The 13809-nt window shown below is 44.6% G+C and overlaps 3 protein-coding genes and 1 pseudogene across 10 annotated transcripts in view; 2 read left to right on the top strand and 2 right to left on the bottom strand.

Annotated features, from left to right (window-relative positions):
* LOC138764582 (zinc finger protein 420-like) overlaps positions 1–564 on the bottom strand; it is a 65537-nt gene extending 64973 nt beyond the window's left edge. For 4 of the 8 annotated variants that reach the window (XM_069940689.1, XM_069940691.1, XM_069940694.1 and 1 more), the window contains exon 1: positions 409–547. The gene's annotated coding sequence lies outside the window, so the exon portion shown is untranslated. The other 4 variants (XM_069940690.1, XM_069940692.1, XM_069940697.1 and 1 more) reach the window with 2 other exon arrangements.
* Positions 565–650: 86 nt separating this feature from the next.
* Positions 651–4943, top strand: LOC138764593 (zinc finger protein 583-like). Its single transcript, XM_069940714.1, has one exon. It carries the CDS (start codon positions 837–839, stop codon positions 1677–1679), a length of 843 nt encoding a protein of 280 aa, XP_069796815.1. The 5' UTR covers positions 651–836; the 3' UTR covers positions 1680–4943.
* Positions 2164–11439, top strand: LOC138765470 (gastrula zinc finger protein XlCGF7.1-like). Its single transcript, XM_069942509.1, has 2 exons — positions 2164–2631; positions 11182–11439. The coding sequence occupies exons 1-2, from the start codon at positions 2164–2166 to the stop codon at positions 11437–11439; spliced, it is 726 nt and encodes a 241-aa protein (XP_069798610.1).
* On the bottom strand, positions 11290–13764 carry LOC138764587 (zinc finger protein ZFP2-like; annotated as a pseudogene).
* Between the last annotated feature and the right edge of the window lie 45 nt (positions 13765–13809).

Raw genomic sequence — 13809 nt, 5'->3', positions numbered from 1 at the left:
AAAGTGAGCGGTGAAGCTGCGCTCAGTGAGTGTCGGGCGGGCGGGCTCTGGGCTCAGTGATGGACAATAAGGAGAGAGCAGATTGAGAAAGAGGGTTTAGCATCATCCTGCTCAAACGTTGGTTCGGACACAGCTGGAGATGTTGGCGATGGAATCCGATTTCCGCGCTCCCTCCCTCCATCATGTTCCCGCGGCTTCAGTGGACGAGGCTCCCTTTCAAACGGACCCGCGTCTCCTCTCCCCGATCCGGTTGAGCTCCCTGTCGCCTCACCTTCCGCACAGCGACAGCAGCGCCCGGGCCCGAGGGGAGCATTAATCTCCAGTGTGGAAGCAATAAATGGGAACCTTTCCAACAGCCCTAACTCCACATTGGATGAGAACTCAGATCAATGATGGATCTTCACTCACATGGTTCCAATTCTGTTCAATGAGAAGCGCATGTTCACCAAGTCCAAACAGATGACGGAGCTCCGCCACTTTAAGGAAGACGGAACAGGGACGTCCCACGGGGTGATGTCATCACATTCCACAGCCCGATGATGAGGCCTGATGCACAGGACGGCTTTCACAGGCATGCGCAGTGCGCGAGTCCTCGATAGGTGGCAAGATCTGACCCGGAACTGAAAGTGATTCAGCGCCGGGAGCAGAGCGCAACACCGGGTCCCGGAACCGGACGTTCTCATAGTTCTTGTGCTTGCAACGCCAGGCGAAGGGACGCTTCTCTCCGGATGCCAGCCTCGGTGTTGATTTAACCCGCGGCCCAGCACTCCGCGCTGTGCCCCGGGGCAGGACTGCATTGATTTATCCCCTGGTCACATCCTCTCGTTCCCACAGAGATGAACCCGTTTCAGTGCTCCGACTGCGGGAAGAACTTTAAATGGTCGAGTGATTTAACGAAACACCGGCGGGTCCACACTGGGGAAAAACCCTTCACCTGCCCTGATTGTGGGAAGGGATTTGCTCACATCTCCAACCTGCGGACCCACCAGCGGGTCCACACCGGGGAAAAGCCATTCGGCTGCCATGAGTGCGCGAAGTCCTTCACGCAGAGATGCAGCCTTGAGGTACACCAGCGGGTCCACACTGGGGAGAGGCCCTTCACCTGCCCTGAGTGCAAGAAGGCCTACACCACTTTGTCCAACCTTGAGATACACCTGCGGGTCCACACTGGGGAGAGGCCCTTCACTTGTCCTGATTGCGGGAAGGGGTTTACCCAGTTCACCGACATGCGTACCCACCGGCGGGTCCACACCGGTGAAAAGCCGTATGCCTGCCCTGAGTGCGAGAAGGCCTTTACCAAGAGAGGGAACCTTGAGGTACACCAGCGGGTCCACACTGGGGAGAGGCCCTTCACCTGCTCTGAGTGCAAGAAAGCCTACACCACTTTGTCCAGCCTTGAGAGACACCTGTGGGTCCACACCGGGGAAAAGCCATTCGTCTGCCCCGAGTGCGAGAAGGCCTTTACCCAAAGATGCCACCTTGAGGTACACCGGCGGGTCCACACCGGTGAGAAGCCATTCACCTGCCCCAAGTGTGGCAAAGGCTTCATTGAAACCTCCAGCCTGAAGAGCCACCAGCGAGTCCACACTGGGGAAAAGCCATTCACCTGCCCCAAGTGCAACAAGGAGTTTGCACGGATCAGTAACCTCCGGTCGCACCAGCGGGTCCACACCAGGTAAAAGCCGTCCGTCTGCCCCGAGTGTGACAAAAGCTTCACCCAGATCTCCAGCCTGCAGACCCACTAGAACATTCACAGCAGCCACAGGCCATTTGTCTGCCCAGAGTGCAGCAAGAGCTTCAACCACGCCTCCCATTTGGTGATCCTCCAGCTTGTCCATACCAGGGAGAAGCCGTTCATTTGCTCCCAGTGCGGAAAGGGGTTTGCCCGGTCCTCCCACCTGCTGGTCCACCAGTTGAGTGTGGAAAGGAATTCGCCCAGTCCTCTAACTTGCTGATCTACCCGGGCTTCAAACGTACCTCCTATCTGCAGACGCACCAGCTGCTCCAGACTGGGAAGAGGCCACTTGCAAATGCAGGAAGGGCTTCACACAGATCTCTAACCAGCGGAAGTATCCGTGGGACCACACCGGAGAAATGCCATTCGCCTGCCTCAAGTGCGAGAAGGCCTTCACCAACAGGTCCAGTCATGAGATACAATGATGGATGCACAAGAGGGAGAGGCCCTTCACCTGGCCTGAGTGCTGCAAGGGCTTCAGTGACCGATCAAACTTGTTGAACACCCAGAGGGTTCACAGCAGAGATGGGCTATTTGTCTGCCCTGTGCAGGAAGGATTTCACTCAGTCCTCCCTGCTACTGGCCCACCAGCAGGTCCACACCGGGGAGAGGCTGTTCATCTGTCCCAAATGTGGGAAGAGCTTCATGCAGTCTTCCCACCTGCTGAGTGGCTACACTCCAGGGAGAGGCCATTCATTTGCCTGAATGCAGAAAGGGGTTCACCCAGTCCTCCAACCTGCTCATCCACCAGCAGGTCCACACTAGGGAGAGGCCATTCATCTGCACCGTACAGGAAGAAATTCACCCAGTCGAACAGCCTAGTGAAACACCAGCAGGTTCACACAAAGTTTGCAGAGTGTGGAATATTTAAACAAACCTCACTCAGACACCAGGAGGTACTGGAGTCTTGTGGTTTTTTTTAATTTTTTTATTTTTCACACTATAAACCATATTGATCAAGATACATACATTTTCATTCTTGAATATATACAGTGTCGTTTTCTCCCCCCCCCTTCCCTCCTCCCCTCCCTCCCTACCTCCACTCCAATCTTGTCACTCAATAAAAAATAAACAAGAAGTTCCACTGAGTCAGTTCTTTTCATTCTCTTCTCCTTCTGTCATTTTAGGTGGTAGATGTCCCCGGTAGGTTTTCTCTATTATGTTTCATGTATGGCTCCCATATTTGTTCAAATATTGTAATGTTATTTCTTAAATTATATGTTATTTTTTTCTAGTGGAATACATTTATTCATTTCTAAATACCATTGTTGTATTCTCAAATTATCTTCTAATTTCCAGGCTGACATAATACATTTTTTTCCTACAGCTAGGGCTATCATAACAAATCTTTTTTGTGCACCATTCAAATCAAGTCCAAATTCTTTGTTTTTTATGTTACTTAGGAGGAAGATCTCTGGGTTTTTTGGTATATTGCTTTTTGTGATTTTATTTAATATCTGGTTTAGATCTTCCCAAAATTTTTTCACTTTCTCACATGTCCAAATTGCATGAATTGTTGTTCCCATTTCCTTTTTAGAGCGAAAACATCTGTCAGATACTGTTGGGTCCCATTTATTTAACTTTTGAGGTGTAATGTATAGCCTGTGTATCCAGTTATATTGTATCATACGTAACCTCGTATTTATTGTATTTCTCATAGTTCCTGAGCATAACTTCTCCCATGTTTCATTCTTTATCTTTATGTTTAGATCTTGTTCCCATTTTTGTTTAGTTTTACCATTTGTTTCCTCATTCTCCTTTTCTTGTAGTTTAATATACATGTTTGTTACAAATTTTTTGATTATCATTGTGTCTGTAATCACATATTCAAAATTACTTCCCTCTGGTAACCTCAGACTGCTTCCCAATTTGTCCATCAAGTAGGATTTCAGTTGGTAGTATGCCAACACTGTATCGTGAGTTATATTATATTTATCCTTCATTTGTTCAAAGGATAATAATTTATTTCCCGAAAAGCAATTTTCTATTCTTTTGATCCCTTTTTTCTCCCATTCTCTAAAGGAAAGGTTATCTATTGTAAAAGGGATTAGCTGATTTTGCGTCAGTATAAGTTTTGGTAGTTGGTAATTTGTTTTATTCCTTTCTACATGAATCTTCTTCCAGATATTGAGCAGATGATGTCATACTGGAGAATTCCTACGTTGTACCAATTTTTCATCCCATTTATATAATATATGTTCAGGTATCTTCTCCCCTATTTTATCTAGTTCTAATCTAGTCCAATCTGGCTTTTCCCTTGTTTGATAAAAATCTGATAGGTATCTTAATTGTGTGGCTCTATAATAATTTTTAAAGTTTGGCAGTTGTAAGCCTCCTTGTTTATACCATTCTGTTAATTTATCTAGTGCTATCCTCAGTTTCCCCCCTTTCCATAAAAATTTCCTTATTATTTTCTTTAACTCCTTGAAGAATTTCTCCGTCAAGTGTATTGGCAATGCCTGAAATAGGTATTGTATCCTTGGGAAAATGTTCATTTTAATACAGTTTATCCGTCCTATTAGTGTTAGTGGTAAGTCTCTCCAATGCTCTAAGTTGTCTTGTAATTTTTTCATTAGTGGATAATAATTGAGTTTATATAGATGGCCGAATTGTTTATTTATTTGTATACCTAGGTATCGCATTGCTTGCGTTTGCCATCTGAATTGTGATTCTTTCTTAAATTTTGAGAAATCCGCATTATTCATTGGCATTGCTTCACTTTTATTTGCGTTAATCTTGTACCCCGACACTTCTCCATATTCCTTCAATTTCTTATGTAATTCTTTTATTGATATTTCTGGTTCAGTTAAGTATACTATAACATCATCTGCAAATAAACTGATTTTATATTCCTTGTCTTTTATTTTTATCCCTTTTATTTTATTTTCTGTTCTTATCAATTCTGCCAGTGGTTCTATGGCTAACGCAAACAATAAGGGCGATAGTGGGCATCCCTGCCTTGTTGATCTGCTTAAGTTAAATTGTTTTGATATATATCCATTTACTGTCACTTTTGCCAATGGCCCCTTATATAATGCTTTAATCCAATTAATATATTTCTCTGGTAAGCTGAATTTTTGTAGTACTTTGAATAAATAATTCCATTCTACTCTGTCAAAGGCCTTCTCTGCGTCTAAAGCATCCGCTACGTTGGAGCTTTATTTCCTTCTACTGCATGAATTAAGTTAATAAATTTACAAATATTGTCTGTTGTTCGTCTTTTTTTAATAAATCCAGTTTGGTCTAGATTTACTATTTTTGGTACATAGTCGGCTAATCTGTTTGCTAATAGTTTAGCTATTATCTTAAAATCTATGACGCTGGTGCGAGTGGACCTTTCCCTGTCTTTGGTATTACTGTAATTATTGCTGTTTTGCATGAATCTGGTAAGCTTTGTGTTTTATCAATCTGGTTGATTACTTCCAGGAGGGAAGGAATTAATAAATCTTTAAATGTTTTATAGAATTCTATTGGCAATCCATCCTCTCCTGGAGTTTTATTATTCGGTAGTTTTTTTTATTATCTCTTGTATTTCTACTATTTCAAATGGTTCTGTTAATTTATTTTGTTCCTCTGGTTGTAATTTCAGTAGTTCAATTTTAGTTAAAAATTCATCTATTTTATCTTCTTTCCCTTCGTTTTCAGTTTGGTATAATTGTTCGTAGAATTCTCTGAAGTTTTCATTAATCTCCGTTGGATTATATGTGATTTGCTTGTCTTTTTTCCTTAATGCCAATACCATTCTCTTAGTTTGTTTTGTCTTAAGCTGCCACGCGTGCATTTTTTCTCCTAGTTCATAATATTTCTGTTTTGTCTTCATTATGTTCTTCTCCAACTTATATGTTTGTAGTGTTTCATATTTTATTTTTTTTATCTGCCAATTCTCTTCTTTTCGTTGTGTCTTCCTTCATTGCTAATTTTTTTTCTATATTTGCTATTTCCCTTTCCAACTGCTCTGTTTCCTGATTGTAGTCTTTCTTCATCTTGGTTACATAACTTATTATTTGCCGTCTGATGAACGCTTTCATTGCGTCCCATAGTATAAACTTATCTTTCACTGATTCCGTATTTATTTCAAAGTACATTTTGATTTGTCGTTCAATGAATTCTCTAAAATCCTGCCTTTTAAGTAGCATGGAGTTTAATCTCCATCTATACATTCTTGGAGGGATGTCCTCTAACTCTATTGTCAATATCAGGGGTGAGTGGTCCGATAATAGTCTACCTTTATATTCTGTTTTCCTAACTCTGTCTTGCATGCGAGCTGATAACAGGAAGAGGTCTATTCTTGAGTATGTTTTATGTCTACCCGAATAATATGAATATTCCTTTTCCTTTGGGTGTTGTTTCCTCCATATATCCAAAAGTTGCATTTCTTGCATCGATTTAATTATAAATTTGGTTACTTTGTTCTTTCTGTTCATTTTTTTCCCAGTTTTATCCATGTTTGAATCCAAATTAAGGTTGAAATCCCCTCCTATTAGTATGTTCCCTTGCGTGTCTGCTATCTTCAAAAAAACAGCTTGCATAAATTTTTGATCTTCTTCGCTAGGTGAATATACATTGAGTAAATTCCAAAACTCCGAATATATCTGACATTTTATCATTACATATCTCCCTGCTGGATCTATTATTTCCCCTTCTATTTTGATTGGTATATTTTTACTGATTAATATAGCTACTCCTCTAGCTTTTGAATTATATGACGCTGCTGTTACATGTCCTACCCAATCTCTCTTTAATTTCTTGTGCTCCACTTCAGTTAAGTGTGTTTCTTGCACGAATGCTATATCAATTTTTTTCTTTTTTCAGTAAATTTAGCAGTTTCGTCCTTTTGATTTGGTTATGCATTCCATTAATATTTAAAGTCATATAGTTCAACATAGCCATTTCATACTTTGTTTATCTTTCCTTTCCGTTTCCTCATCATCACCTTTCCTTCTTATCCATTTCTGCTTTCTTTTTTTGAACACTTTATAAGACAACATTTCTAAAACATAAAACATTTCCCTTATTCTCCTATCTAAAATTCCTTTAACCCCCACTATCCCCTCCCCTTCCTGAGTTGCCCTTTGTCCCTTGTCGGGCAACCACATCTCCCCTCTCCATTTGGATTTGCGAATTCACTCGCAAGCGTCAACTGATTTTGCAGTGACCAAATATCCTCCCCACCCAGCCCCCCCCAGAAAAGATTTTAATTTTCATATACAACAAAGGTCACTCTCTTAATTCCCCCCATACTTCCTTTCTTCCCTTTCTTTCCCTTCTTTGTTCTTCCCTATATTCTATTTTTTTATATATACATACACACATATATACCTACATACACACTTACATATAGTTTGTGGTCATTTTTGTTCTCGTTACATAACTTCCTCTCTCTGTCTATTTTGTAGTTGTTCTGCAAATTTTCTTGCTTCCTCCGGGTCCAAGAATAGTCTGTTTTGCTGCCCTGGAATAAGTATTTTAAGTACCGCTGGATAAATTTATATCCTTTTTTCCATAGGATGGTTTTGCTGCATTAAATTCCTTCCTCTTCTTCAGGAGTTCAAACCTTATATCTGGATAGAAAAATTTTTTATGACCTTTGTATTCCAGTGGTTTTTTGTCTTCTCTTATTTTCCTCATTGCTTTCTCCAATATATTTTCTCTTGTTGTATAGCTTAAGAATTTTACTAGAATGGATCTTGGCTTTTGTTGTGGTTGTGGTTTCGGGGCTAATGTTCTGTGTGCCCTTTCTATTTCCATTTCTTCCTGTATTTCTCGTCTTCCTAGGACCCTGGGGATCCATTCTTTTATAAATTCTCTCATATTCTTGCCTTCTTCATCTTCCTTAAGGCCCACTATCTTTATATTGTTTCTTGTATTATAATTTTCCATTATGTCTATCTTCTGAGCTAACAGCTCTTGTGTCTCTTTAACTTTTTTATCAGATTCTTCATATTTATTTTTTAAGTCCTCTACTTCCATTTCTACGGCTGCTTCTCGTTCTTCCACCTTGTCCACTCTCTTTCCTTTATCTGACATGACCATCTCTAATCTATTCATTTTTTCTTCTGCACTTTTAATTCTTCTTTTTATTTCACTAAATTCTTGTAATTGCCATTCTTTTACTGATTCCATATATTCTTTAAAAAATATATATATCCATTGTCTTGCCCTTCCCTTCATCTTCCATTTCTCTGTGTTCTTCCTCCTCTTCTTCTGAGTCCATTCCAGGATCTGTGTCCTTTACCTCTGTCTCTTCTGGTTTTCTTGTTAGTTTGTTTGTTTTATTTTGTTGGGTATTTTTGGTCTTCTTATTTTTATTAGAAGTGTCTTGCTGCTGGTCTTCTTCCTCTGGGTTGGTCATCTGTTGTTTCTTTGATTTCTTTTTACTCTCTTCTTTGTTGCTCTCGTTATTTTCTGTGTTTTTCTCTTGCTGCTGTGTTGTGGCTGTCAATTTCAGCTGTGGAGATCGACTCCTCAGCTGGTCCCCCCTCCCGTCAGTGTTATTTTTGTCTTGTGCATCGGGCATGCGCGACTCCTCGCGCATGCGTTGTTGCGCACTTTTGTTTGGCTCTGTGAGCCATTTTTGTAGTCCCGAGTTCAGGGCTTCAACTGACCTTAGGGAGCGGGCTTCTCTCTCCGCGGCTGGCCTCCTCGGACAGGTAAGGCCTTCACCTTCTTCTTCCGACGTCCTTTCTTCTTCTCTTCTTCCCGTTGCTTTTGCTTTTCTTTTTTCGCTGCCATTTTCTCCACACCTTTATTTTCACTTTATTTTGGTGTTTGTGCTTGTGCCTTTGTCTTTTTTTTACTTTTCTGGAGAGGGCTGGAGTTCCCTGACCGGCCACTACTCCATCACATGACTCCTCCCGAGTCTTGTGGTTATTGAGGCAACAAATCAAAACAGTTCTTGGTTTGGTTGTCAATTTGCAATTTGTTTACAGGTTCAAGTTTATTGTCACAACGACAAAGGTGCAGTGAGGAAGTTTGTTTTGAAGCAGTTCAGCTGGACATCCCATACATAGTTCAGCAAATAAGTCACAGTGCGTTCCAGGTACAGATCAGGTGGTACAAGGAAAAAGTAGTATATTATCAAAAGTCTGATAACACGGGGAAGGAATTGTCATTGGATCTGGTAGTGTATGATCTCACACTGGGGAATCTTCTCCATGGGGAGGAGGGTAGAGGGAGTGTGTATGGGGAGAGGTGAGTCTTTTAATATGTTGGTTGTTTTTCCAAGGCTGTGGGAAGTGGAGGTGGAATGGATTCTCTCCGTCAATGTTAGTGACTCCGATTAAATGTTCTTAAAAATTAACAATGCAGCACAGTTGAAGGCTCTCCGGCCCATGAAACCCGTGCTGCCCAATTAACCTACCAATCACGGGGTGGGGGGGAATGTACAGAATGTAAGGTACAGAAAGGACTGGATTCAAACCTGGGTCATCGGTGCTGTAATAATATTTCGTTACCATGTCACCCAATTACAGGAATTGAATTTTATTTCTTGGATCTAAACCAAATAAAGCAGCTGTGTTTGAAGACTGTGTCTCCTCCCCTTGTATCTCTGTCATACACTCAATGTAGAGAACAAAGACAAGGCCATTCAGTCCATCTGGTCCCACACTGGGAGCATCCTGGTATCTCCCCTCCTGTCAGTGTTTCTGCTCCACACCAGCCCCCACCCTCCTCACCCAGCTGGGATTCTCTTCTGTTCCCTTCCACTTCTAGACAGCTACGCTGTTCACCTCAAGGTCAGAAACAGTAGTTGGCCACCCGGCCCCTTGAGCCTGCTCTGCCAGTCAATAAGATCATGGCTGCTCTGGCCATGGACTGAACTCCACTTACCTACCTGTTCCGTACAAGCCTTAATTCCCCAATCTGTTATAAATCTGTATCTTAAACACTTTCAACAAGGCAACCTCCACTGCTCCACTTCAGGGGGAAGTCAGAACACAATCCAGTCCTCACTGAGGGCTCAGTCGTGGAGAGGGTCAGGAACTTCAAATTCCTGGGTGTCACCATCTCTGAGGATCTGTCCTGGAACCTCCATGTCGCTGCCATCATGAAGAAGACTCGCCAGCAGCAATACTTTGTGAGGCATTTGTGGAGATTTGGTTTGTCACTGAAGAGTCTCGAACACTTTTACAGGTGAACTGTCTGGTACAGAAATGCCAATGCTCAGGACAAGAGAAAACTTCAGAGGGTTGTTGTTTTCTTTTTAATTGAGCTCCTGTTCGGCTCCGAATCATGGGTCCTCTACCGGCACCACCTACGGCTCCTAGAACGCTTCCACCAGCGTTGTCTCCGCTCCATCCTCAACATCCATTGGAGCGCTTACATCCCTAACGTCGAAGTACTCGAGATGGCAGAGGTCGACAGCATCGAGTCCACGCTGCTGAAGATCCAGCTGCGCTGGATGGGTCACGTCTCCAGAATGGAGGACCATCGCCTTCCCAAGATCGTGTTATATGGCGAGCTCTCCACTGGCCACCGTGACAGAGGTGCACCAAAGAAAAGGTACAAGGACTGCCTAAAGAAATCTCTTGGTGCCTGCCACATTGACCACCGCCAGTGGGCTGATATCGCCTCAAACCGTGCATCTTGGCGCCTCACAGTTTGGCGGGCAGCAACCTCCTTTGAAGAAGACCGCAGAGCCTACCTCACTGACAAAAGGCAAAGGAGGAAAAACCCAACACCCATCCCCAACCAACCAATTTTCCCCTGCAACCGCTGCAATCGTGTCTGCCTGTCCCGCATCGGACTTGTCAGCCACAAACGAGTCTGCAGCTGACGTGGACTTTTTACCCCCTCCATAAATCTTCGTCCGCGAAGCCAAGCCAAAGAATTGAGTTTATAATAATGATAGAATGATATGATGTGAATAGTTCCACATAATTAATAAAACAATCATCTTATCAAAACCAAATGTAAAACATTCATAATTCACAATCCAGATCTTATTTTAATGAGAAACTAATAAAAAGGGAAAAAAAAAGAAGATAGGAAAAAAGTATGAAAAGAAACCAAACCAAAATGAGAAAACTTTGTCCCCTCCCTAATTGCATTGCCATGTGGTATTTATGATTAGTGTTAGAAGAAAGATAAGGGAAAAATATATAAAAAACATGAAAAGACACAAGTTGGGCAATTCGATGACATTGGGAGTGAAATTATAATGTCAGAGAGTGAGTCGTAGTAAATGGGGATTCTGCACAATGCAAGAGAGTCATCGAGTTCAGGTGACCAGATGCTGGAATAAAATATTTGGTTTTTTGTGTGGAACCAGAGTTTAAAAACATATTTGACTTAAATAATTCGCTATTATTAAAGAATATAAGAGATTTGGAAAGAATACATCACCTATCACTTTAATAGGTGAAGTAAATTGTGTTAAGATGAATGTTTTTCCTAAAATACTTTATCTTTTTCAATCGATTGCAATTCCTCAAAAATTTGTTCAGGAATTAAATGCTTGTGTGAGGAAATTTTTTATGGAAAGGAAAACTGGCCCCAGTGCAGCGTTGACACTATGCGAGTGTGGAGAAAAACGACACACACACAACAAATCCTTAGGATCAAGACTGGTTTATTGCTCTGGCCATCACACTTATGGGTCCCAGACGCTGATGTCAGGGCCGCTGATGTTGGAGCGCTCGCCTGGAACTGGCCAGCGTTCCTGCCACAGTTCCCCGTCTTCGGGCCTGAGGGAGGTCATCTGAGTCAATGGTTCGAGTTACCCCCAGGTCTGCGCTGCAGTCACGTTCATTGGCCATTTTTGAGGACCAGACTGCATCTCCATGCGTGGGCCATGCATGCATGACTCCCCCTCCCAGAACCAGCAATCGAGTCATCATCCACTGACTTGGGTGGTGTACCCCTGCGTTGCAGGGAAGGTGTGGAGACCAGCGGTCACCGTCCACATATGCTGGTTTCAGGCAGTCGACAGTAAAAGTCTCCTCCTTACCACCAATGTTGAGGATGAAAGTGGAGCCGTTGTCCCTGATGACCCTGTAGGGCCTATTGTAGGATCATTGCAGCGGCGTCTGGTGTGCTTCCTTTACACAAACACACACTGACAAATCTTTAAGTCCCTGGGGATGTTGTGTTTGGGCTGGCCGTGTGGTAGGAGTTGCCACAGGACCAGAGACCCCAGTTTTCGTTGCAAGTTCTTGAGGGTTGCTGAGGGATATTCGGGCATTTGTTGGGGGCCAGGAATTCCCCTGGAATGATTAGGGTGCACCATAGACCATCTTTGCTGCTGATGTGTTGAAGTCTTCCACGGGCACGGTGCAAATCTTCACAAGGACCCAAGGCACTTTGTCCACTCAGTTTGGACCCTTGAGCTGGGCCATCAAGGCTGCCTTGAGGTGTCTGTGAACCCACTCCACCAACACATTGGCCTGAGGGTGTGGTGTGGTAGACCTGTGTCCCCAGGAAGTTAGCCTGCACTGCCGGAAGCAAATTGTGCCCCCATCCGAGGTTAGGGACTCTGGGACCCAGAATCCTAACTAAGGCCCAAGTATTAGCCCCCACTGTTCAACAGGCAATACATCAAATGTTCAAGGTCCAGGTCACTTATTTGGCATGAACCAAGTACAATAAGCTACAGGACAATTACAGGAGCTGTTAAGATCAGCTGGACAGGGTCAGACCCTGGTTAGAATGACGAGGTTGTGGGGTCAGATCAGCAACAACATCTGGTTCATTTGTGGACCCGCTGGTGCTTCCACAGGCTGGCTGACTGGGTAAAGCTCTTGCCGCAGCTGAAGCAGGTGAAAGGCCTCTCACCGGTGTGGACACTCTGGTGCTTCCGCAGGTGGGAGATCTGGGTGAAGCCCTTGCCACACTCGGGGCAGGTGAAGGGCCTCTCCCTGGTGTGGACTCTCTGGTGCCCCTGCAGATGGGAGGACTGGGTGAAGCCCTTGCCACACTTAGAGCAAGTGAAGGGCCTCTCCCCAGTGTGGACCTGCCGATGAACCTCAAGGCTGAACATACTGGTGAAGGCCTTCTTGCACATTAGACAGGTGAATGGTCTCTCCCCGGTGTGGACGCGCTGGTGCCTCCGCAGGTCTGGGTGAAGCCCTTCCCGCACTTGGAGCAGACAAATGGCCTCTCTCCAGTATGGAGCAGCTGATGGGTCAGCAGGTGTGAGGACTGAGTGAAGCCCTTCCCGCACTTGGGACAGACAAATGGCCTGTCCCTGTTGTGAATCTTCTCATGGCTCAGCAAGTTTGATCGACAGTTGAAGCCCTTGCCGCACTCGGGGCAGGTGAACAGTTTTTCCCCAGTGTGGACCTGCTGGTGGGTCAGCAGGCTGGCAGTTGTGGTAAAGCGCTTGCTGCACTTGAGGCAGATGAATGGCCTTTCCCCAGTGTGGAACCACTGGTGCCTCTCAAAGTTGGTCCTGTTAGTGAAGCCCTTGCTGCACTTGGGGCAGGTGAAAGGCTTTTCCCTGGTATGGATCTGCTGGTGGGTAAGCAGCTTGGAGGACCGGATGAACTCCTTCCCACACTCTTGACAGATGAATGGCTTCTCCCCGGTGTGGACCTGCTGGTGGGTCAGCAACTGAAAGGGCTGGGTGAACCCCTTCCTGCATTCAGGACAGACGAATAGCTTATCCCTGTTGTGAATCTTCTGGTGGGTCGTCATGTTTGATCGCCAGCTGAAGCCCTTGCCGCACTCGGAGCAGGTGAAGGGCCTCTCCCCGGTGTGGACCCGCCGGTGTCTCGTTAACTCACTCGACCTTTTAAAGTTCTTCCCGCAGTCGAAGCATTGAAACGGGTTCATTGCTGTGGGGACGAGAGGATGTGACCAGAGGATAAATCAATGCAGCCCTGCCCCGGGCCCCACAGCCCGATGGAGGCTGCCGGAGAGCTAGGCCGCGGGTTAGGGCCGGGACCCGGGAAGAAGTGTCCTCTAGCCGAGTGTTGCACGCCTTGGAACCACGGGAGCCCCCTCCGTTCCAGGACTCAGCTCCCGACGTTGAATCGTCTCCGGTCCCAGACAAGCCCGAAGATGACGTCATGGGAAGCATTCTGGGCCGTTCGCTCCGCCCTTGAGCTGATTGACAGATGCAGCGTCCAACAGCG

The sequence above is a fragment of the Narcine bancroftii genome, chromosome 5, assembly GCF_036971445.1.
Source record: "Narcine bancroftii isolate sNarBan1 chromosome 5, sNarBan1.hap1, whole genome shotgun sequence".
In the NCBI taxonomy this organism is placed as follows: domain Eukaryota; kingdom Metazoa; phylum Chordata; class Chondrichthyes; order Torpediniformes; family Narcinidae; genus Narcine; species Narcine bancroftii.
This window is presented reverse-complemented; position numbering and strand designations above follow the sequence as displayed.

Bases quoted from the DNA above. Each gene is read 5' to 3' on its own strand.
- LOC138764593 (XM_069940714.1), top strand. From the start codon at position 837: ATGAACCCGTTTCAGTGCTCCGACTGCGGGAAGAACTTTAAATGGTCG.
- LOC138765470 (XM_069942509.1), top strand. From the start codon at position 2,164: ATGCACAAGAGGGAGAGGCCCTTCACCTGGCCTGAGTGCTGCAAGGGC. The intron at 2,632-11,181 runs GTACTGGAGTCT...AAATTTGTTCAG, and splicing joins CCTCACTCAGACACCAGGAG to GAATTAAATGCTTGTGTGAG.